The 23,409-nt window shown below is 41.1% G+C and overlaps 1 protein-coding gene across 2 annotated transcripts in view; it reads left to right on the top strand.

Annotated features, from left to right (window-relative positions):
• LOC126418959 (protein suppressor of forked) overlaps positions 1–23,409 on the top strand; it is a 160,045-nt gene that overhangs the window by 116,868 nt on the left and 19,768 nt on the right. For both annotated transcript variants that reach the window (XM_050086005.1, XM_050086003.1), the window contains exons 9-13: positions 16,670–16,916; positions 17,007–17,076; positions 17,961–18,057; positions 18,145–18,233; positions 18,395–18,567. In XM_050086005.1, coding sequence (XP_049941962.1) covers positions 16,670–16,916; positions 17,007–17,076; positions 17,961–18,057; positions 18,145–18,233; positions 18,395–18,567 — 676 coding nt within the window. The remainder of the gene's footprint in view (positions 1–16,669; positions 16,917–17,006; positions 17,077–17,960; positions 18,058–18,144; positions 18,234–18,394; positions 18,568–23,409) is intronic.

Here is a 23,409-nt window from a genome sequence, read left to right as displayed (position 1 = left end):
AAAAAAAAAAAAAAAAAAAAGAGTCCAACAGATTTTGTTGACATATTTAATACAGTAGGTGATACCTGTGTCCATAACTTCAAGCCAGCAACAAACAAAACAGAAATCAGTCAAATGAGTTGCAAACTAATTACCCTTTACCTAAAAGGAAAAATTAGGTGCAAAGGTGATTCTTTTTTGTTAATTACCTTCCAAAAGGTAAAACAAGAACTAACAAATTCAATGCAAGAATGTGGAAAAGCACATAAGTCACCTGAACTGAAAATAATAATATGGAAAAGTACATAAGAAGTAACCTCAACTGAAAATGATAATAATAATAATAATAATCATAATCATAATCATCGTCACCCCCCCATGAACCATGGACCTTGCCGTTGGTGGGGAGGCTTGCGTGCCTCAGCGATACAGATAGCCGTACCGTAGGTGCAACCACAACGGAGGGGTATCTGTTGAGAGGCCAGACAAACGTGTGGTTCCTGAAGAGGGGCAGCAGCCTTTTCAGTAGTTGCAAGGGCAACAGTCTGGATGATTGACTGATCTGGCCTTGTAACAATAACCAAAACGGCCTTGCTGTGCTGGTACTGCGAACGGCTGAAAGCAAGGGGAAACTACAGCCGTAATTTTTCCCGAGGGCATGCAGCTTTACTGTATGATTACATGATGATGGCGTCCTCTTGGGTAAAATATTCCGGAGGTAAAATAGTCCCCCATTCAGATCTCCGGGCAGGGACTACTCAAGAGGATGTCGTTATCAGGAGAAAGAAAACTGGCGTTCTACGGATCGGACCGTGGAATGTCAGATCCCTTAATCGGGCAGGTAGGTTAGAAAATTTAAAAAGGGAAATGGATAGGTTGAAGTTAGATACAGTGGGAATTAGTGAAGTTCGGTGGCAGGAGGAACAAGACTTCTGGTCAGGTGACTACAGGGTTATAAACACAAAATCAAATAGGGGTAATGCAGGAGTAGGTTTAATAATGAATAGGAAAATAGGAATGCGGGTAAGCTACTACAAACAGCATAGTGAACGCATTATTGTGGCCAAGATAGATACGAAGCCCACACCTACTACAGTAGTACAAGTTTATATGCCAACTAGCTCTGCAGATGACGAAGAAATTGAAGAAATGTATGATGAAATAAAAGAAATTATTCAGATTGTGAAGGGAGACGAAAATTTAATAGTCAAAGGTGACTGGAATTCGAGTGTAGGTAAAGGGAGAGAAGGAAACATAGTAGGTGAATATGGATTGGGGGACAGAAATGAAAGAGGAAGCCGCCTGGTAGAATTTTGCACAGAGCACAACATAATCATAACTAACACTTGGTTTAAGAATCATGAAAGAAGGATGTATACATGGAAGAACCCTGGAGATACTAAAAGGTATCAGATAGATTATATAATGGTAAGACAGAGATTTAGGAACCAGGTTTTAAATTGTAAGACGTTTCCAGGGGCAGATGTGGACTCTGACCACAATCTATTGGTTATGACCTGTAGATTAAAACTGAAGAAACTGCAAAAAGGTGGGAATTTAAGGAGATGGGACCTGGATAAACTGAAAGAACCAGAGGTTGTACAGAGTTTCAGGGAGAGCATTAGGGAACAATTGACAGGAATGGGGGAAAGAAATACAGTAGAAGAAGAATGGGTAGCTTTGAGGGATGAAGTAGTGAAGGCAGCAGAGGATCAAGTAGGTAAAAAGACGAGGGCTAGTAGAAATCCTTGGGTAACAGAAGAAATATTGAATTTAATTGATGAAAGGAGAAAATATAAAAATGCAGTAAATGAAGCAGGCAAAAAAGAATACAAACGACTCAAAAATGAGATCGACAGGAAGTGCAAAATGGCTAAGCAGGGATGGCTAGAGGACAAATGTAAGGATGTAGAGGCCTATCTCACTAGGGGTAAGATAGATACCGCCTACAGGAAAATTAAAGAGACCTGTGGAGATAAGAGAACGACTTGTATGAATATCAAGAGCTCAGATGGAAACCCAGTTCTAAGCAAAGAAGGGAAAGCAGAAAGGTGGAAGGAATATATAGAGGGTCTATACAAGGGCGATGTACTTGAGGACAATATTATGGAAATGGAAGAGGATGTAGATGAAGATGAAATGGGAGATTCGATACTGCGTGAAGAGTTTGACAGAGCACTGAAAGACCTGAGTCGAAACAAGGCCCCCGGAGTAGACAATATTCCATTGGAACTACTGACGGCCGTGGGATAGCCAGTCCTGACAAAACTATACCATCTGGTGAGCAAGATGTATGAAACAGGCAAAATACCCTCAGACTTCAAGAAGAATATAATAATTCCAATCCCAAAAAAAGCAGGTGTTGACAGATGTGAAAATTACCGAACTATCAGTTTAATAAGTCACAGCTGCAAAATACTAACACGAATTCTTTACAGACGAATGGAAAAACTAGTAGAAGCCGACCTCGGGGAAGATCAGTTTGGATTCCGTAGAAACACTGGAACACGTGAGGCAATACTGACCTTACGACTTATCTTAGAAGAAAGATTAAGGAAAGGCAAACCTACGTTTCTAGCATTTGTAGACTTAGAGAAAGCTTTTGACAATGTTGACTGGAATACTCTCTTTCAAATTCTAAAGGTGGCAGGGGTAAAATACAGGGAGCGAAAGGCTATTTACAATTTGTACAGAAACCAGATGGCAGTTATAAGAGTCGAGGGACATGAAAGGGAAGCAGTGGTTGGGAAGGGAGTAAGACAGGGTTGTAGTCTCTCCCCGATGTTGTTCAATCTGTATATTGAGCAAGCAGTAAAGGAAACAAAAGAAAAATTCGGAGTAGGTATTAAAATTCATGGAGAAGAAATAAAAACTTTGAGGTTCGCCGATGACATTGTAATTCTGTCAGAGACAGCAAAGGACTTGGAAGAGCAGTTGAATGGAATGGACAGTGTCTTGAAAGGAGGATATAAGATGAACATCAACAAAAGCAAAACAAGGATAATGGAATGTAGTCTAATTAAGTCGGGTGATGCTGAGGGAATTAGATTAGGAAATGAGGCACTTAAAGTAGTAAAGGAGTTTTGCTATTTGGGGAGCAAAATAACTGATGATGGTCGAAGTAGAGAGGATATAAAATGTAGGCTGGCAATGGCAAGGAAAGCATTTCTGAAGAAGAGAAATTTGTTAACATCCAGTATTGATATAAGTGTCAGGAAGTCATTTCTGAAAGTATTCGTATGGAGTGTAGCCATGTATGGAAGTGAAACATGGACGATAAATAGTTTGGACAAGAAGAGAATAGAAGCTTTAGAAATGTGGTGCTACAGAAGAATGCTGAAGATTAGATGGGTAGATCACATAACTAATGAGGAAGTATTGAATAGGATTGGGGAGAAGAGAAGTTTGTGGCACAACTTGACCAGAAGAAGGGATCGGTTGGTAGGACATGTTCTGAGGCATCAAGGGATCACCAATTTAGTATTGGAGGGCAGCGTGGAGGGTAAAAATCGTAGAGGGAGACCAAGAGATGAATACACTAAGCAGATTCAGAAGGATGTAGGTTGCAGTAGGTACTGGGAGATGAAAAAGCTTGCACAGGATAGAGTAGCATGGAGAGCTGCATCGAACCAGTCTCAGGACTGAAGACCACAACAACAACAACAACAACAATCATCGTCATCTTCCAATAGGACAATCATTGTGCCCATAAAGGTGCTTGCATTTGGCAAAACTGTTGGATTTAAACTGAATTCATCAGAATTGGCACCATTTAACTTTCAGTTATCAACATATCTGAAGAAATGTATGGCTGGAAAATGCTTTGATCCCAGTGAAGAGTTACAAAAGTCATGTGAATGTTCTACAGACCTCTCAAAATCATATTTTACGTATGGGATCTACATACTGGGGCAGTATTGGACAAAGTGCATTGACACTGAAAGGGATTAAATTTTTTACCTAAAAAGTACCACCTTCACTTCTAAGCAGAAAAAGTTCTTGTTTTACATGTGTAGCATGTCAGAGAGAGACTTTGGACAACATTGTATTGTATTGTATATTTATTGGTCCTGTGAATCATACACTGTACAGGGGTACATAATGATATAGGAAAAGTCAAATAATTTGCAATAAAGTTTAACAGAAAAACTGTTGTATATTTTTTAGTATATAGCAATATAACTGTAACATATGGGAATAACATTTCACAAATACACAAATAAATTTTATACGCACACATTTCATACTTTCGGCCTTGATTATACCGACACACACATACACGTAATAGACCACATATAATACACAGATAAATCTACATGTACACATTTCTTATTTTGGCCTTAATTGTATAAACTACTTAAATTTTTCACATATTTACATTGCAGATAAAAATTCATCAACACTATAGTATCAATTCTGTAGCAAGTAGTCACTCACTGCAGTTTTGAATTTATGCATGCCAGTTATTGCCTTAATTTTTTTCGGTAGTTTGTTATACAGTTTTTTTTCCTGCTTGCAAGGGTCCTTTTTGTTTTAGTGTTGTATGTGAAAACTGCATATGTAAATCTTGATTATTCCTTGTGTTTTATGAATGGATATTTTGGTTTTTTGGAGCAATCTTGGTATTTTCATCTACGATTTTCCTTGTAAACATTATTGTTTTTACGATATAGAGGCATGGTAATGGAAGAATATGAAGCTTTTTAAATGAGGGATTGCACGAAGATCGAGGTGCTGAGCCTTCCATGGCTCTTATAATTCTTTTCTGTGCAATAAAACAGCTTTTGCTAGGTGGTGAATTTCCCCAGCAAATTAAACCATATCTTAGTAGTGATTGTGCTTGGGCATAGTACACATTTTTTATGGCTTGCATTGATGTGCATCCAGCAAGAATTTTTATACTCTAAGAAATGGTATTTAATTTACTACATTGGTGTTGTGTGTGTTTCTGCCATCTTAGGTCATCTTGGATCCAAACTCCCAAAAATTTGGTGCTATTTGCAATTTCAAGTCTTTTGCCTATCAGTTCTATGGTTGCAGTTAAAGGCTGTTTATTCTCCACTGTGTGTAGATGCATAGTGTTTGTTTTCTGTGTGTTTATTATTAAGTTGTTAATTGCGAACCATTCTGATACATGTGAAGTGCTCTTTTTATTTCATTTTGGAGCTCTTCTGGGGTCTTTCCTTTGATAAGTATATTTGTATCATCGGCATATTTAATGCACTTGTAGTTAGGGCTGGATGGTTCCAGCTCATTTACAAACAGCAAGAACAAGATTGGTCCCAGTACAGAACCCTGCGGCACACCGTATTTAACACACTGTTTTTCTGATTGATAGGAAGTTAAATGTTTTTCTTCTTTGTACAAGACTTCAACTATTTTGTGTCTGTTTTGTAGATATGACTTTACGCACTCTAAACAATTAGATGGCTGTTGTAGACACTGCGCTACTGAACTCTGGTAGAGAAGTTGATCTTTCCAGCCAAATGGCTAACCTGTTCTAGCTACACTATACAACAACAATGAGAACAGTAAAGACACGCAGGAGGCTTGGACATAGGGAACTGTCTACAACTACAAATTCGAATGATCTTTCCGTATTTTGTCAGGCCCATATTGATCCAGTTCAATGTTAGCATTCATTGAGATATTTGGATAGTTGTTTTGTGCTGGCCAACAAATATCAGTGTTTGTTTCAAAATATATGTTTTCTTGGCATTTGTCCTGTTGGCATCTCTCTCTTGTGAGCAATAATCACAAACATGTAAATGTGTTTAGTGAATTTACTGATGAATTCATGTTTTGTATGCAGATGGAAGAAGTTCTAATATCCCTCACACACACACACACACACACACACACACACACACACACACACACACACACTTGTCCTGCAGCTGTACTATTTTGTTAAAATACTAAATTTGCTTTCCAAATCACATTGCATGTATACGAAAAATTTATTTTATTTAACTTTCTACTTGTAATAATACCTATTACATACATGGGCAGTGAGAGGATATTTACATGTATGTTATTTATACACAAATATGATGCATTCCATATTACATAAAGACGGAAAATTGTGTACTAAATCTGTGTGTGATATTTATATTTACCGAAGTGTATCATTATGTTTATAAGACAAATTCATGTCAGCTCCAAGTTACAAGGGCATTTCAGTGTAACCCATTTTGTAGTGAATTATAAAGTACATGGTCTATTTGCTGTTAAAGTGAGCTGTCTGCTGTGCTAGAGAATTAGAGCACCAATTCCAATGTCTGTCTAGATTTGTAGCACACTGTTTTCTCAGAGAACATCAAACAAATCTGTTCCTTACACCATCTTGTTCAGTTATACAGAGGGGTCCAGGAAAATGTACACACACTTTGATCAAAGAGGTCGAAAAAATTAGCCAACCAGTTGCAAACCGAAGTTCATTTAGCCCTTGATCTAGTTTTTGATGTTTCTAAAAATATATTCTTCTTCAGAAGTGAGTCCTAAAAATGAATATATGAGGGGGTACAAAAAAAAAATATTTTTTAAAAGCTATATGTTCTCAAATTGTTTCCAAAGCAATCTTATCCTTGTCAAAATACTCTCCGTAACAACTAATACATTGACATCTTGGGTTGTCGGGTGTTCTGCCGGATATCAGCGTCGTACTTGCACGATATTTCGGTCACGTAGCTCGAGACCTTCATCAGGTGCGACCTGAGACTGCTCCTCGAGTGGACCTGGTCCAGTATTTATGCCTATGGCCTTCCCCCTCCACCAACGGCTGCAGGCGCTTCCTCTGTGGTCCGCGCCCATTCCCTGCGACCTGCTGGAGCGTTGCTGCTCCGTTTTCCGTCCGCTGCGGTTCTAGGTGTTCCCTCTGCGGTCCGCGCCCACCAAACCCGCTCCTGGGCGTTTCATCTACGGTCTGGGGTACCAGGCGTTCCCCCTGCGGTCCGCGCCCGCTCTCCACGACCTGTTGGAGCGTTGCCGTTCCGTTTTTCGTCCGCTGCGGCTCTGGATGTTCCCTCTGCGGTCCGCGCCCACCAGTCCCAGTTCTGGGTGTTCCATCTTCGGTCTGGTGCTCCTGGCAGTCCGTCAGGCGCTCGTTTACCATCTCCATGTCTCTGGTTCTTCTGTTTGTGTAGTGTTGCAGCTGGCCCCGTTGTTCCTTTAACAATTCCAGAGCCGGATCCCAGGCTCTGCTTAGCTGGTACCCTGTGTCACGATTCACAAGATCGTCAGCCATTTTAATCTCAATCGATTCTCTTATAACGCTGTCCCAAAATCTGGATGTTTGTGCTAGAATCTTGGTATCCTCATACTTCATGGTATGATCTAGTTCTAGACAGTGTTCAGCAATGGCTGACTTAGTCACCTGTCTTAATCTAGTGTGCCTCTGATGTTCTTTGCACCTGATCTCCACAGTTCTTGTCGTCTGGCCAATGTAGGACATGCCACATTGACAAGGTATATTGTAAATCCCTGGTTTTCGTAACCCCAGGTCGTCTTTGACACTCCCCAGCAGTCCCCCGATCTTGTTGGATGGACAGAAAACACACTTGATATTGTGTTTACGCAGGATCCTACTGATTCTGGCAGAAATAGAGCCAGCATAGGGCAGATATGCCACCTTCTTTGCTTCATCTTGGTCTTCTTCAGGAACCTGTGGTATAGTGGCTGGTCGGAGTGCCCTCTCAATTTGTCTGTCCGTGTATCCATTCTTGGAGAAAACTGTTTTGAGACGTTCTATCTCTGTGGGTAGATTCTCTTGGTCTGATAGGGCACGTGCTCTGTGGACCAAAGTCTTCAGAACCCCATTCTTCTGTGCAGGGTGATGACAACTGCTGGCCTGCAGATATAAATCAGTGTGTGTTGGTTTTCGGTACACACTGTGGCCAATTGATCCATCTGCTTTCCTCTGGACTAGTACATCCAAAAATGGCAGCTGGCCATTCTTCTCCAGTTCCATGGTGAAGTTGATATTAGGGTGGCATGAGTTAAGATGTTCAAGAAACTCATTGAGCCTGTCCATCCCATGTGGCCAGATCACGAAGGTGTCATCCACATACCTAAAGAAGCATGTGGGTTTGAATGTGGCTGTCTCCAATGCCCTCTCCTCAAAACTCTCCATAAACATGTTGGCAACCACAGGGGACAGTGGGCTGCCCATAGCTACACCTTCAGTTTGCTCGTAATATTGGTTTCTGTACAGGAAATATGTGGATGTCAGTGTATGACTGAACAGGTCCAACAGAGCACCATCAAATTTCTCTGCAATCAGTTCTAGTGAGTCCTTCAGTGGGACCCTGGTGAACAGCGATACCACATCAAAACTAACCATGATGTCCGAATCTGTGATGTGCAGTTGCTTGAGGCGTTGCAGGAAATCTCCTGAGTTGCGGATGTGGTGAATACATTTCCCCACATATGGAGCCAGGAGACCTTTCAAGTACTTGGCTGTTGTGTACGTAGGTGCCCCAATATTACTGACAATAGGACGTAGGGGCACGCCCTCCTTGTGTACTTTAGGCAGACCATACAGTCTAGGTGGCACTGGCGCTTTTTCCCGTAGTTGTCTGATGATCTTATCAGGCATCCCTGTTTCCTTCAAGAGGGCACTAGTCTTCTTGGCCACCTTGTCCGTGGGGTCACACTCCAGAATTCTGTATGCAGGGTCCTCCAGAAGTTGGCGTACTTTCTCATCATAATCCACCCGCTGCAAGATGACAGTGGAGTTCCCTTTGTCTGCTGGCAGTACCACAATGCTGTTGTCTTCCCGTAGTTTCTTGAGTGCAAGCCTCTCCTCGGTTGTGATGTTCGATTTCGGCGGCCTGGCCTTGGTGAGGGCCCTGCAGGTCTCTCGGCGGACTTCCTCTGCCACATTAGGTGGAAGTGTGGCTGCAACTTGCTCTACTGCACTGACGAAACCTGAAGTGGGTATGTTTCTAGGGGTTGTAGCAAAGTTGAGACCCTTGCTGAGTACCTTTAAGGTTGTATCATCAAACTGTATGCCACTCAGATTCGTCACCGTGCGTGTCTCTTCCATCTGCTGTGCTTTCTTGCTCATGCGGTCAAACTTTGCAGATTGGCAAGATGAGGCATTCCTTCTAGCACACTCAGCTAAAGACCAGGAGGCACGGTCTACCCAATCCCAATCGCAGAGCTAGCATGGCACTGGTGAGAGAGAGGATTCGAGATATGCGCCACAGGTTAGATGTTGTGGCCAGGGAGCTGTTACACATTCATCTGTACATGGCAGCCTCCTTAACAAGAGAAGATTGGGATTGGGTAGACCGTGCCTCCTGGTCTTTAGCTGAGTGTGCTAGAAGGAATGCCTCATCTTGCCAATCTGCAAAGTTTGACCGCATGAGCAAGAAAGCACAGCAGATGGAAGAGACACGCACGGTGACGAATCTGAGTGGCATACAGTTTGATGATACAACCTTAAAGGTACTCAGCAAGGGTCTCAACTTTGCTACAACCCCTAGAAACGTACCCACTTCAGGTTTCGTCAGTGCAGTAGAGCAAGTTGCAGCCACACTTCCACCTAATGTGGCAGAGGAAGTCCGCCGAGAGACCTGCAGGGCCCTCACCAAGGCCAGGCCGCCGAAATCGAACATCACAACCGAGGAGAGGCTTGCACTCAAGAAACTACGGGAAGACAACAGCATTGTGGTACTGCCAGCAGACAAAGGGAACTCCACTGTCATCTTGCAGCGGGTGGATTATGATGAGAAAGTACGCCAACTTCTGGAGGACCCTGCATACAGAATTCTGGAGTGTGACCCCACGGACAAGGTGGCCAAGAAGACTAGTGCCCTCTTGAAGGAAACAGGGATGCCTGATAAGATCATCAGACAACTACGGGAAAAAGCGCCAGTGCCACCTAGACTGTATGGTCTGCCTAAAGTACACAAGGAGGGCGTGCCCCTACGTCCTATTGTCAGTAATATTGGGGCACCTACGTACACAACAGCCAAGTACTTGAAAGGTCTCCTGGCTCCATATGTGGGGAAATGTATTCACCACATCCGCAACTCAGGAGATTTCCTGCAACGCCTCAAGCAACTGCACATCACAGATTCGGACATCATGGTTAGTTTTGATGTGGTATCGCTGTTCACCAGGGTCCCACTGAAGGACTCACTAGAACTGATTGCAGAGAAATTTGATGGTGCTCTGTTGGACCTGTTCAGTCATACACTGACATCCACATATTTCCTGTACAGAAACCAATATTACGAGCAAACTGAAGGTGTAGCTATGGGCAGCCCACTGTCCCCTGTGGTTGCCAACATGTTTATGGAGAGTTTTGAGGAGAGGGCATTGGAGACAGCCACATTCAAACCCACATGCTTCTTTAGGTATGTGGATGACACCTTCGTGATCTGGCCACATGGGATGGACAGGCTCAGTGAGTTTCTTGAACATCTTAACTCATGCCACCCTAATATCAACTTCACCATGGAACTGGAGAAGAATGGCCAGCTGCCATTTTTGGATGTACTAGTCCAGAGGAAAGCAGATGGATCAATTGGCCACAGTGTGTACCGAAAACCAACACACACTGATTTATATCTGCAGGCCAGCAGTTGTCATCACCCTGCACAGAAGAATGGGGTTCTGAAGACTTTGGTCCACAGAGCACGTGCCCTATCAGACCAAGAGAATCTACCCACAGAGATAGAACGTCTCAAAACAGTTTTCTCCAAGAATGGATACACGGACAGACAAATTGAGAGGGCACTCCGACCAGCCACTATACCACAGGTTCCTGAAGAAGACCAAGATGAAGCAAAGAAGGTGGCATATCTGCCCTATGCTGGCTCTATTTCTGCCAGAATCAGTAGGATCCTGCGTAAACACAATATCAAGTGTGTTTTCTGTCCATCCAACAAGATCGGGGGACTGCTGGGGAGTGTCAAAGACGACCTGGGGTTACGAAAACCAGGGATTTACAATATACCTTGTCAATGTGGCATGTCCTACATTGGCCAGACGACAAGAACTGTGGAGATCAGGTGCAAAGAACATCAGAGGCACACTAGATTAAGACAGGTGACTAAGTCAGCCATTGCTGAACACTGTCTAGAACTAGATCATACCATGAAGTATGAGGATACCAAGATTCTAGCACAAACATCCAGATTTTGGGACAGCGTTATAAGAGAATCGATTGAGATTAAAATGGCTGACGATCTTGTGAATCGTGACACAGGGTACCAGCTAAGCAGAGCCTGGGATCCGGCTCTGGAATTGTTAAAGGAACAACGGGGCCAGCTGCAACACTACACAAACAGAAGAACCAGAGACATGGAGATGGTAAACGAGCGCCTGACGGACTGCCAGGAGCACCAGACCGAAGATGGAACACCCAGAACTGGGACTGGTGGGCGCGGATCGCAGAGGGAACATCCAGAGCCGCAGCGGACGAAAAACGGAGCGGCAACGCTCCAACAGGTCGTGGAGAGCGGGCGCGGACCGCAGGGGGAACGCCTGGTACCCCAGACCGTAGATGAAACGCCCAGGAGCGGGTTTGGTGGGCGCGGACCGCAGAGGGAACACCTAGAACCACAGCGGACGGAAAACGGAGCAGCAACGCTCCAGCAGGTCGCAGGGAATGGGCGCGGACCACAGAGGAAGCGCCTGCAGCCGTTGGTGGAGGGGGAAGGCCATAGGCATAAATACTGGACCAGGTCCACTCGAGGAGCAGTCTCAGGTCGCACCTGATGAAGGTCTCGAGCTACGTGACCGAAATATCGTGCAAGTACGACGCTGATATCCGGCAGAACACCCGACAACCCAAGATGTCATTAGATCGCCGGGAAAGCCTGAAGAGTTGCAACTAATACATTTCTCGCACCGTGCCTCCACTGTTCAAAACATTTTTTGTAGTCATCTCTAGAAACAACTGACATCTCCTTCCGAGTTTTTCCATTGACTTTCTCAATGTAGTCAAATCAGTGTCCTTTCATGCCTGCTAACAAGAAAAATTCGCATGGAGCCAGATCAGGCAAATAAGGTGTAGCAGAACCGTGCCAGTTTTAGCCAAAAACTACATAACAGAGATGGCTGTGTGTGCAGGTGTGTTTTCGTGGTGGAAGAACCAGTCTCCTGTCTCTGCAAATTGGGTCTTTTTTGACAAACACTCTTGCACCATCTTCTTAAAATTTCTTTGACAGTTAATCAGTTGTCTGTTGACAGTGTGTGAGCACAAGCTCTCGAATTTTTTCAATATTTTCCTCGATTTGGGCAGTTGATGGATGTCCAGAATGAGGTTTGTCATCAACCAACATGTCGCCGTTTTTAAATTGAGCAAACCACTTGTACACTTTCCCCGTAGTATCATCTTGGTAAGCTGTTTTCAAGATTAAAACAGTTTCAGCAGCATTTTTACAGAGTGGGAAACAAAATTTCAAAACTGCATGTTGTTCACTTAAAGTTGCCACCATAAAAATGAAACAAGATGGAAACAGTGCCAGTGAAAACAATTACTGTAAATGAACAGAACAAGCCAGGTCGACAATACAGGCAGCACTGAATTGGCGATGAGTTGCACTATTCCCACCTAGTGGCAGAAATGTATATTACACAAGTCCACCGATGGCAAGTTACGAAGTCAGTTCTTTGTACTCCTGTTTTAATTTTATGTTGACAAGAGCATTACATTTGTGCATTTATTCTGACATATGCTGAATATAATTAATCTGGCTGCTGTCTTAAGCCATGGCATGTGATGTTTCTGGTTTTTATATCAATTTTATATATGACAAGAGCCACTCAGCTTCAGGTAATGTAATTTACCACCACGTGATGTAACAAATTTACCTCATAAATATTTTTCTGTTATTAATATTTAGATATGTATGTAAAAATAGTTTGTAACCATTATATACATTTTTAGGGTCAATTCCTTCTAAAGAAGATACTTTTAGAAATATCAAAACCTAGGTCAAGGGCTAAATAAACCATTGGTTTGCAACTGATTGTCTGATTGTTTTCAACCTCTTAAAATTTATACAGTAGGTGATTCGCCATGAAACAGGACCTTCTCCACTAGCATTACCTTTCCTCAACAGTAGTTTTCGATAACAGTATTATTTTTTGAATTTTGGACAGATCACTATTATTTCAATTGCTTTTCTGAAAACTTTCATATAATTTTACACAGTATCTTATATTTAAAGCTAAAGTTTATGAAAATGAATTACTTTATAAAGTGTTTTAGGCTCAGTGTCATAGTTGATAACTACTAGTTCTGAATGTATACTTAAAATAATTTTTTTTAGAAACATTTGAAATTACAAACCATTTACACATTTAAAATTTATATTATTAATTACGTAGTACTGTATTGGTCACTATGGTTATTTCTGGATTCATTTATGAAATAATAATCAAAAGCCATAATGTAAAAAACTAGTAGAAATTCATTTGTTAAGAAAAATTGTTAACCCTTTAGAATGTGGATATTCCTGCAGAGTGTCGGAGTCGTAAGCATGTCTCTGATATGATCAGAAGTATTTTTGTATTTTGTGCAAACAATGTAATTTCAGAATGAGATTTTCACTCTGCAGCCGAGTGTGCGCTGATATGAAACTTCCTGACATTAAAACTGTGTGCCGAACCGAGACTCGAACTCGGGACCTTTGCCTTTCGCGGGCAAGTGCTCGACGAACTGAGCTACCCAAGCACGACTCATGACCTGTCCTCACAGTTTTGATCTGTCAGGAAGTGTCAATGTAATTTCGCCCTTGTAAATGGGAAAATCAAAAGATTGTATGATATACTAAAATTTGAGAAAATAGATTTACGTAAAAACAAAAATTCTGCAACAGCAATCTTCAAATTTATTTAGATCAATCCAACAGTGATGACCTAGGATGTAACATTTTCAGCTTCAAGAATCAGATCCATAGAAAAGAAGAACTGGAGCCAGCTCTACATGATAAGCTAAGTAAGCTAGAAAGTTTATTGTAATCTTTGCCCCTCTCAAATCTTCATAAAAGACTAATGTGGACCATAAAGGGAATTAGGAAGGAGGTGGGGATTACAACCCCCATGTTGAAGACTCTTTCATAGTAAATATCTGTGGAACGAAACGACATATTGCTGTAATTTTGCACGGTAGCATAGGCCATAATTTTCTCAACAGATTGTGGTACAGATTTTCCAGCAGATGACAGCACAGCAATGAATGAAGTAAGGTTATCGTTTGAGCAATGTAAGGCCATATTGAAGTGATGCTGGAGGTATGAAAACATGATGGAGGTACAATGGCAATGGCATAATGTGTACAGAACTCAGCCATCAACATGCACATCAATGTATGGCATTTGGTATAAGCTTGAAGGCAACAGTACTGTTCAGGATGTGCGTAAGGGTCTGGCTGACCAAAAACATCAGCAAGTCAGCTTTCAGTGCTGCTGTGTTGCAACATTTTACTAGGTCACCTCAAAAATCTGTGAAGCGAGGTGCACATGAAAGTGGGATAAGCTGATCAAGCAGATGACAAATTCTGAAGGCTGTAAAGTGGAAAGTGTAGATTCTAGGATTGCTGTACAGTGTGAACGAAGGTAGCCCAGACCAAAGGATTGGAGTGCTGCGAGTGGTGTGCAGACATGTTTCGTGAGGATGAACAGTTTGCAAGGATGGTTCTCTGATCTGATGAGGCACAATTCAATCTGAATGGTACTGTAAACTGCCACAGCTACATGTATGGGGCTCCTGAAAATCCTCACATTCACATGGACAAACATTTCAATCTACGGTGTGTTAATGTCTGTCATCGCATGGTTTGATTGGCCCATTCGTACTTGAAAGTACTGTAACTGGTGAGTTGTATATTCATATGCTGCAAACATTGATTTTTACCTCCCATTCGAGTGGTGTTTGTAAATGAAAGATTTTTTACCTACAACAAAATGGTGCTCCACCTCTGTACCAGAAAGTTATCACATCCTGCGTGGATGAAAATCTACCTGGAAGATAGATAGTTTGGAGAGGAGCTCTTGAGTGTTCACTGTGGTCTCCAGACTTTACACCTCTTTATTGCTACCTATAGTGGACTTTGGAAAATGAAATTCGTCAACGGAAGCCAGCTACACTGAATGAGCTACGAGAAACTGTCATTGCGTCCTGTGTGGCTGGCGTCCTGTGCCGCTGTCACACCAGCAACGCTGATAGCTGTCGTTCTCTCAACAGTTCAGTGACATTGATGTTGTTTGGCTGCTAATAAGGTGTGCTTTGAACACACAAAATAACCTTCCCCTCGTGCAGGAATTGTAACAGTATGTCATTTTGTTCTATTAATATTGACCATCAAAGAGTGTCTACCTTTTCCCGAACCCCTCTGTATATCATCTTCATGCAGGTGATATTTCATAATATTAATTCTGTCATTAAGCTGCAACATATTTGCAATAACTGATTAATTTTTGAAGTTAAATACTGCAAATATTTCACAATGTCATTATTTCCTGTTCGTCTACAGTGTAGTTGTTTGATGGTGCACAGTTGTTTTTGCAAGTGAGTGTAATTATTAGCTTGGCTGGTATCACATTTGTGCCAACAGCCATTCAGTTTGTCCCCTACTTTTTATTTAACATTGTATTTTGGATTTGGGTCTACAACTTGCCACTGTGGTTTAAAAATACCGTTCTCCCTGTCGTGAGAGCAGTCTCTGCCCAGTAAACGCTGCGGTTTCAAGAAAAAGAAAGCTATCAGCGGATATTGTTTGTGGGGAATTAGATGAAAGGTCACATCTTTAGCCACATTGTTTCTTGGAGTACAAACTAAAAAAAATGAAATACCACTTTTGATGTCTGTTGTGCAATTTCTTTTCTGATTTATTTGAGCACTTCTTTTCTTCATACTTTATGTAGCTGAGTCTTTAGATTATAGTAGTTGTGACTGGCATGCAAACTGATGACATCTAATATACTGACTCTACAGGAAGTGGACACTCTAGCAATAGTAGCTGTCAGTGTTTTCTTCTCCTCAGTCCTCTCCCCCTCCCCTTTTCCCCTTTTTTCTCCATCAGCTACGCCCTTATTTGTCATCTCTCTCTCTCTCTCTCTCTCTCTCTCTCTCTCTCTCTGTGTGTGTGTGTGTGTGTGTGTGTGTGTGTGTGTGTGTGTGTGTGTGTGTGTGTGTGTGTCCTCTCTCCCCTTCCTCCTTTACAATATTTGTAATTCATTGGTTCTTAAGTGTGTGCCATCACATTATATTACCACCTTCTGAATATGCATCTGTTTTCCAAGCTTGTCCTCAACAACTCTGCAACAGATGTATCTCTTTTCTAAGAGGATCTTCTGCTATTGAAGTTGAAAGTGTTAACTTGGACATTATCTCATAGGATGGACTTCACTACGTATATTACTTTAGCTACTCATGAAGATGTTATCCTCATTTGTCTGAAAATGTAGAAACTTTTATCAGTTGTACTACCTTTAATTATTCACTTGTAATTACTTATTTAGGAATTTCTATTTGTAACTAACATTGATTGGGGAACTAAGTTATGACCAAGAAGTTTGTAGTTTGTTTTCTTTGGGCCAGTAAATGAAATTTTGAAACATAAATATTGCAGGAATGACGAAAGCCAATACTGTGATAATGACTGCCAGTATACATGCTTGTGTCATTGCTCTTACATTTAAAATTTATGCTATATCTTCAACTTTTCTAGGCCTATGTACAGTACATGAAGTTTGCTCGACGTGCTGAAGGAATAAAATCTGCTCGCACAGTGTTCAAGAGAGCGAGGGAAGATTCACGCTCTAGGTTCCACGTTTTTGTAGCTGCTGCATTGATGGAATATTATTGCAGCAAGGACAAGAATATTGCTTTCAGAATATTTGAACTAGGCCTAAAGAAGTTTTCGGATAACCCTGATTATATACTGTGCTATATTGACTATCTTTCCCACTTAAATGGTGAGTTCCATTTAAATATTGTTCATACCGTTTACCCCATCACCAGTGGATTCAGTTAATTTTTTTCCTTTTGTTTCATTATTATTTCAGAGGATAACAACACAAGAGTTCTGTTTGAAAGAGTACTGTCGTCTGGTAGCTTAGAGCCTGAAAAGTCTGTGTAAGTATAAATTGTATTTTAGTATTATTTTCCTGTTATTATGTACCCTGGAAATGTCTTAAGAGTTTTACAAAACATGACTGAACTCTTAATGGGTGAATTATCCAGCCATAACATGAAACCCACCCTTGCAGCTTCAATTCTGTTAGTACCTCCCTCCCACTTCCCACATCTCACAGAACTCTCATGCATGCATACATAGCTTATCAGACTACCTCTCCTGGAATAAGGGATATTATGGAATAATGGGTTGTCCTCAGCCTGCTTTTAGTTTTAATAGTTTACTTTACAATCGATTGCATGCTGTTATAGAAATTAAAGCTGTGTGCTGAAATAAAATTCGAAGGAGCTACTCTGGCACGATTTACAGTTTAACTCTGTCACGAAGTTTCGCAACAGTGTACAGTGCTGTGCTTCTCATGTTTCTTTGCTAGTTTAATATTGTCTATCTTGCATTATAATTTTCTTGAAAAAAGAAACAAATTTTTGTATTTTCGTTCTGGAATAAATATGCATCTTGCAGCATTCTTCTGTATTTTTATAATCACCAATCATACAAGAAAAACGGAATTGTTAGCCATACGAAAATGAGTTACTGTGCCCTGAAATGCACCATAGAATAATAAATATAAATTTGGGACTGTATACAAATGTTTTGTGTGTAATTTAATTTGAAGAAGATAAGTAAAAGCCATTTAAGCACTTCAGGCATTATAAATGTCTATCTAATATTTTTTTTGTGTTGATAAATTTTAAATCCAATTTTTGCATTTTGAAGGTGTCAGGTGATTTCAGAGTTGTGATATGTAGCATATCTAACTTTCTTTCTCAGCCATATAATTTGAACAGTTGTTTCATACTGACTGTGAGATGTTAATTTACAGTGAAATCTGGAATCGTTTTCTTGAATTTGAATCAAATATTGGAGACCTCGCAAGTATTGTTAAAGTTGAAAAGAGGCGAAGTGCTGTTCTCAGTCAGGTTAGTATTTTCATTGAACAACATAAAATATACAGTTACGAATAAGAAATGTTGTGTTTAAACATTACTGTTTTTTCTTCTTTGCAGATAAAAGAATTTCAAGGAAAGGAAACAGCTCAGCTGGTGGATAGATACAAATTCCTTGATTTGTATCCATGTACTCCAGGTGAACTAAAGTAAGTATTTATTGCATCTAAAGAAAAATGTCAGAAGTGTGTGTTGTGTTGAACATTGGTGAACTCTAAAACATTGTGTCTGCTTCCCTCTAGAAAATACTTAGTTAATCCACATCCTTAATCTGTTAACCAGTGCTCAAACTGTTTATTTTTTCTTATAGAGCAATAGGATACAATGAAGTTGCGAGCACAGCATCGAGAGCATTTCACCCTCTGGCTGCCTGCTCAGCTTTAGATGAAGATGAAGCTGCCAAAGTTCCTCGGCCAGATGTCTCACAGATGATACCTTACAAACCTAAAGCTAATACCATACCTGGTGATCATCCTGTACCTGGTAATGAAGGAGACTGTGTTTTTGCGATATTTGTAAATGTATCTTTAGTAAAGTAATGAATTCTTTCTACAAGCTGGTATTTTTGGATACATTGTTAACATGCAGTTTAACTTAAAAAAAAAAAAATGCAGCTCTCACACTCTCACACACACTATATCTGCCTGCCAAGGTCAGATAGTAAGCCTTCCCTCGGCAGTCAGAGACAGTGGTCAGGTGTGTGTGAGTTTTGTTTGCACGTGTGTGTGTGTGTGTGTGTGTGTGTGTGTGTGTGTGTGTGTGTGTGTGTGTGCGGGGGGGGGGGGGGGGGGGGGGGGGTTGTCTGATTAAGAAGAAGGCCTCTTTGACCAAAAGCTAACTTGTTTGAAAGTCTTTTTTTGTTGTGCCTATCTGTGACTCAAAATCTCCACTTTCTGGTGAGCAACAATGTATCCTTTTCATAATATTGTCATTGTAGATTAAAACTGAAGAAACTGCAAAAAGGTGGGAATTTAAGGAGATGGGACCTGGATAAACTAAAAGAACCAGAGGTTGTACAGAGTTTCAGAGAGAGCATTAGGAAACGATTGACAAGAACGGGTGAAAAAAATGCAGTAGAAGAAGAATGGGTAGCTTTGAGAGATTTGTTTATTTATTTATTTATCGTATCCAAGACATCACCATTTTACAAAAAAAAAAAAATTATATTATAATGCAAGAGAAGCAGTTATAATACAATAATACATGGTTATAAGGTAAATTAACTACAATAATATAGAAAAGTATGTAACATATAATGATAAGCCCTAAGGATGTGAAACAGAGCGATTTTCATATCCCACGCGAAGCCCAATACACTGCAGCTTGAATAGCCTTGTCATTTGCTTCAAATAGGTCTTGAGTCGAACACGGGTTGTTTAGTTTCCTGCAGACCAGTAGGTGTTGTGGGTCTTGCTGTTCTCCACACTCGCAGGGCTCGTCTGCACTGATGTAGCCCCATTTTTCCAAGTTTGCTCTGCATCTTGATACGCCTGTTCGTAGTCTATTCAGGGCTTTCCAGGTCGTATAGGGGAGTTCAGAGCCAGCTGTGGGTTCTTCCCTGGGGCTATTCCCTGGTCTTCCTGGGTCCACATTGTACCACAGCTCTTCTTGTCGTGCTCTAGGCGATAAAAGAGTTGCTTCAGTTGTTCGTAGGAAACTCTTCCTTGATTTAAGTCGGCGAGGTTGAAGATTGTATCCGAACATTGGATGCCTGGGATCTGTCTCCTGTTTATGTTTCTCGATTTCTGCGGCAGTCCTTCTTCTGATGTCTGGCGGGGCTATGCCCATGAGGGGGTACAGCTGCTTTGTGGGAGTTGGGCGGAGGCATCCTATCACGATGCGTCCAGTCTCATTCAATGCTATATTTACTTGTTCAGCATGGGTGGAATTTTGCCAAACGGGTGCAGAATACTCTGCAGTGGAGGAACATAAAGCTAAAGCTGACGTGCGGAGAACTGTAGGTTGCGCTCCCCATCTGCTATTTGTTAGCTTGCGGATGATGTTGTTCCTGGCACTCACTTTCATCTTTGTGGCCAAACAGTGTTCCTTGTAGGTGAGAGCACAGTAAAGTTTAATCCCAAGATATTTTGGTGTGTCGCAGTGAGATAGATGTTGTCCCTTCCAGCTTATGTTGAGTTTCCTCCTTGCTTCCTTATTACGTAGGTGAAAAGCACAGACCTGGGTTTTTGCTGGGTTTGGCTTGAGGTGGTTATTATCATAATAGTCACCCAGCTTTTCAATCGCTAAAGTTAATTTACTTTCTATCTCTTCAAAGGTTTTTCCCTGGGTGGCAACGACTGTATCGTCTGCATAGATGAAGGAGCGAGTGTGCATGCTGATCGGTTGGTCATTGATATAAATATTATACAGCAATGGGGCGAGGACGCTACCTTGAGGTAGGCCATTTTTCTGGGTCCGCCATCGGCTCTTCTTTGACTGCAGCGTGACAAAATACCGTCTATTCTGCAACAGGCACTGGATGAATTGCGCCAGTCGGTAGTCTTTTTTGGTGTTATATATTTTTTATATTAACTTACTGTGGTTTATGGTGTCGTAAGCTGCTGTAAGGTCGATAAAGGCTGCACCTGTAATTTGTTTCTGCTCGTATCCGTCTTCTATGTACTGTGTAAGGTTGAGGATTTGTCCGCAGCATGACCTTCCTGGGCGGAATCCTGCTTGCTTTGAGAGATGAAATAGTGAGGGCAACAGAGAATCAAGTAAGTATAAAAATGCAGTAAATGAAGCAGGCAAAAAAGAATACAAATGTCTCAAAAGTGAGATTGACAGGAAGTGCAAAATGGCTAAGCTGGGATGGTTAGAGGACAAATCTAAGGATGTAGAAGCATATATCGCTATGGGTAAGATAGATACTGCCTGCAGGAAAATTAAAGATACCTTTGGAGAAAAGAGAATCACTTGTATGAATATCAAGAGCTCAGATGGAAAACCAGATTTAAGCAAAAAAGGGAAACCAGAAAGGTGGAAGGAGTATATAGAAGTTATATACAAGTGCGATGTACTTGAGGGCAATATTATGGAAATGGAAGAGGATGAAGATGAAGATGAAATGGGAGATATGATACTGCATGAAGAACTTGAAAGAGCACTGAAAGATCTAAGTCGAAACAAGGTCCCGGGTGTAGACAACATTCCATTAGAATTACTGACTGCCTTGGGAGAACCAGCCCTGACAAAACTTTACCATCTGGTGAGCAAGATGTATGAGTCAGGTGAAATACCCTCATACTTCAAAAAGAATATAATAATTCCAATCCCAAAGAAAGCAGATGTTGACAGGTGTGAAAATTACCGAACTATCAGTATAATAAGTCACGGCTGCAAAATACTAGCATGAATTCTTTACAGACGAATGGAAAAATTGGTAGAAGCCAATCTCGGAGAAGATCAATTTGTATTCCATGGAAATGTTGGAACACGTGAAGCAATACTGACCCTATGAATTATCTTAGAAGATAGATTAAGGAAAGGCAAACCTACATTTCTAACATTTGCAAACTTGGGAAAGCTTTTGTCAGTGATGACTGGAATACTCTCTTTCAAATTCTGAAGGTGGCAGAGGCAAAATACAGGTATCGAAAGGCTATTTACAATTTGTACAGAAACCAGATGGCAATTATAAGAGTCAAGGGGCATGAAAGGGAAGTTGTAGTTGGGAAGGGCGTGAGACAGGGGCAAGCAGTAAAGGAAACAAAAGGAAAATTTGGAGTGGGAATCAAATCCATGGAGAAGAAATAAAAACTTTGAGGTTTGACGATGACATTGTAATCCTGTCGGAGACAGCAAAGGACCTGGAAGAGCAGTTGAACAGAATGGAGTGTCTTGAAAGGAGGATATAAGATGAACATTAACAAAAGCAAAATGAGGATAATGGAATGTAGCCTAATTAAATCGTGTGATACTGAGGGAATTACATTAGGAAATGAAGCACTTAAAGTAGTAGACGAGTTCGGCTATTTGAGGAGCAAAATAACTGATGATGGTCAAAGTAGAGAGAATATAAAATGTAGCTGGCAATGGCAATGAAAGTCTTTCTGAAGAGAAATTTGTTAACATCGAGTATAGATTAAGTGTCAGGAAGCCTTTTTCTGAAAGTATTTGTATGGAGTGTAGTTATGTATGGATGTGAAACATGGACGATAAATAGTTTAGACAAGAAGAGAATAGAAGCTTTCAGAATGTGGTGCTAGAGAAGAATGCTGAATATTATATGGGTAGATCACATAACTGATGAGGATGTAGTGAATCGAATTGGGGAGAAGAGGAATTTGTGGCGCAACTTGGTGAGAAGAGGGGATTGTTTGGTAAGACATGTTCTGAGGCATCAAGGGATCACCAATTTAGTATTGGAGGGCAGCGTGGAGGGTAAAAATCATACAGGGAGACCAAGAGATGAATACACTGAGCAGATGCAGAAGGATTTAGGTGACAGTAGTTACCTGGAGATGAAGCAGCTTGCACAGGATTGAGTAGCATGGAGATCTCTGGACTAAAGACCACAACGATGACAACAATATTGTCATTATTATATCCTGGATTTTCCATTGTTTGGAAGCATAAGTTATCCTTGACCATACATGCAGTGATTTTGCATAGTATACACATAGATACAGATGTAGATATTACATATATCTTAATGGCATGTTAATGAAGTCTGTACTAAATTGTTTGAGGGCATGCAGAACGCGTAGAACATGAAAGGTGCTGTTTTAAAAAGATGTAAAAATGCTATTGTCTGCACACAGGGGCTATACTGAGCAGAATATAAAAGAATGTCCTAAAAGTAATTTTATTTATTTATTTATTTCAAATAGCTCTGTTGAAGTCAACAAAAAAGGATAGATATTTACACACTGCAAAGATGACATGTTAATTAGCAGACAAGTATAACGAAAAGATGAGCTTTCAGCCAATGCCTTCTTCACACACACACACACACACACACACACACACACACACACACACACACACATGTTTATGTTATGCCTTCTTCACACACACACACACACACACACACACACACACACACATGTATGTGTATGTGCGGATGGATATGTGTGTGTGTGCGCGAGTGTATACCTGTCCTTTTTTCCCCCTAAGGTAAGTCTTTCCGCTCCCGGGATTGGAATGACTCCTTACCCTCACCCTTAAAACCCACATCCTTTCATCTTTCCCTCTCCTTCCCGCTTTCCTGACGAAGCAACCGTTGGTTGCGAAAGCTTGAATTTTGTGTGTATGTACGTGTTTGTTTGTGTATCTATCGACCTGCCAGCGCTTTCATATGGTAAGTCACATCATCTTTGTTTT

This window comes from Schistocerca serialis, chromosome 9, assembly GCF_023864345.2.
Source record: "Schistocerca serialis cubense isolate TAMUIC-IGC-003099 chromosome 9, iqSchSeri2.2, whole genome shotgun sequence".
Taxonomy (NCBI): domain Eukaryota; kingdom Metazoa; phylum Arthropoda; class Insecta; order Orthoptera; family Acrididae; genus Schistocerca; species Schistocerca serialis.
The sequence above is the reverse complement of the archived record's forward strand: the minus strand, read 5'-3'. Positions and strand labels throughout refer to the sequence as shown.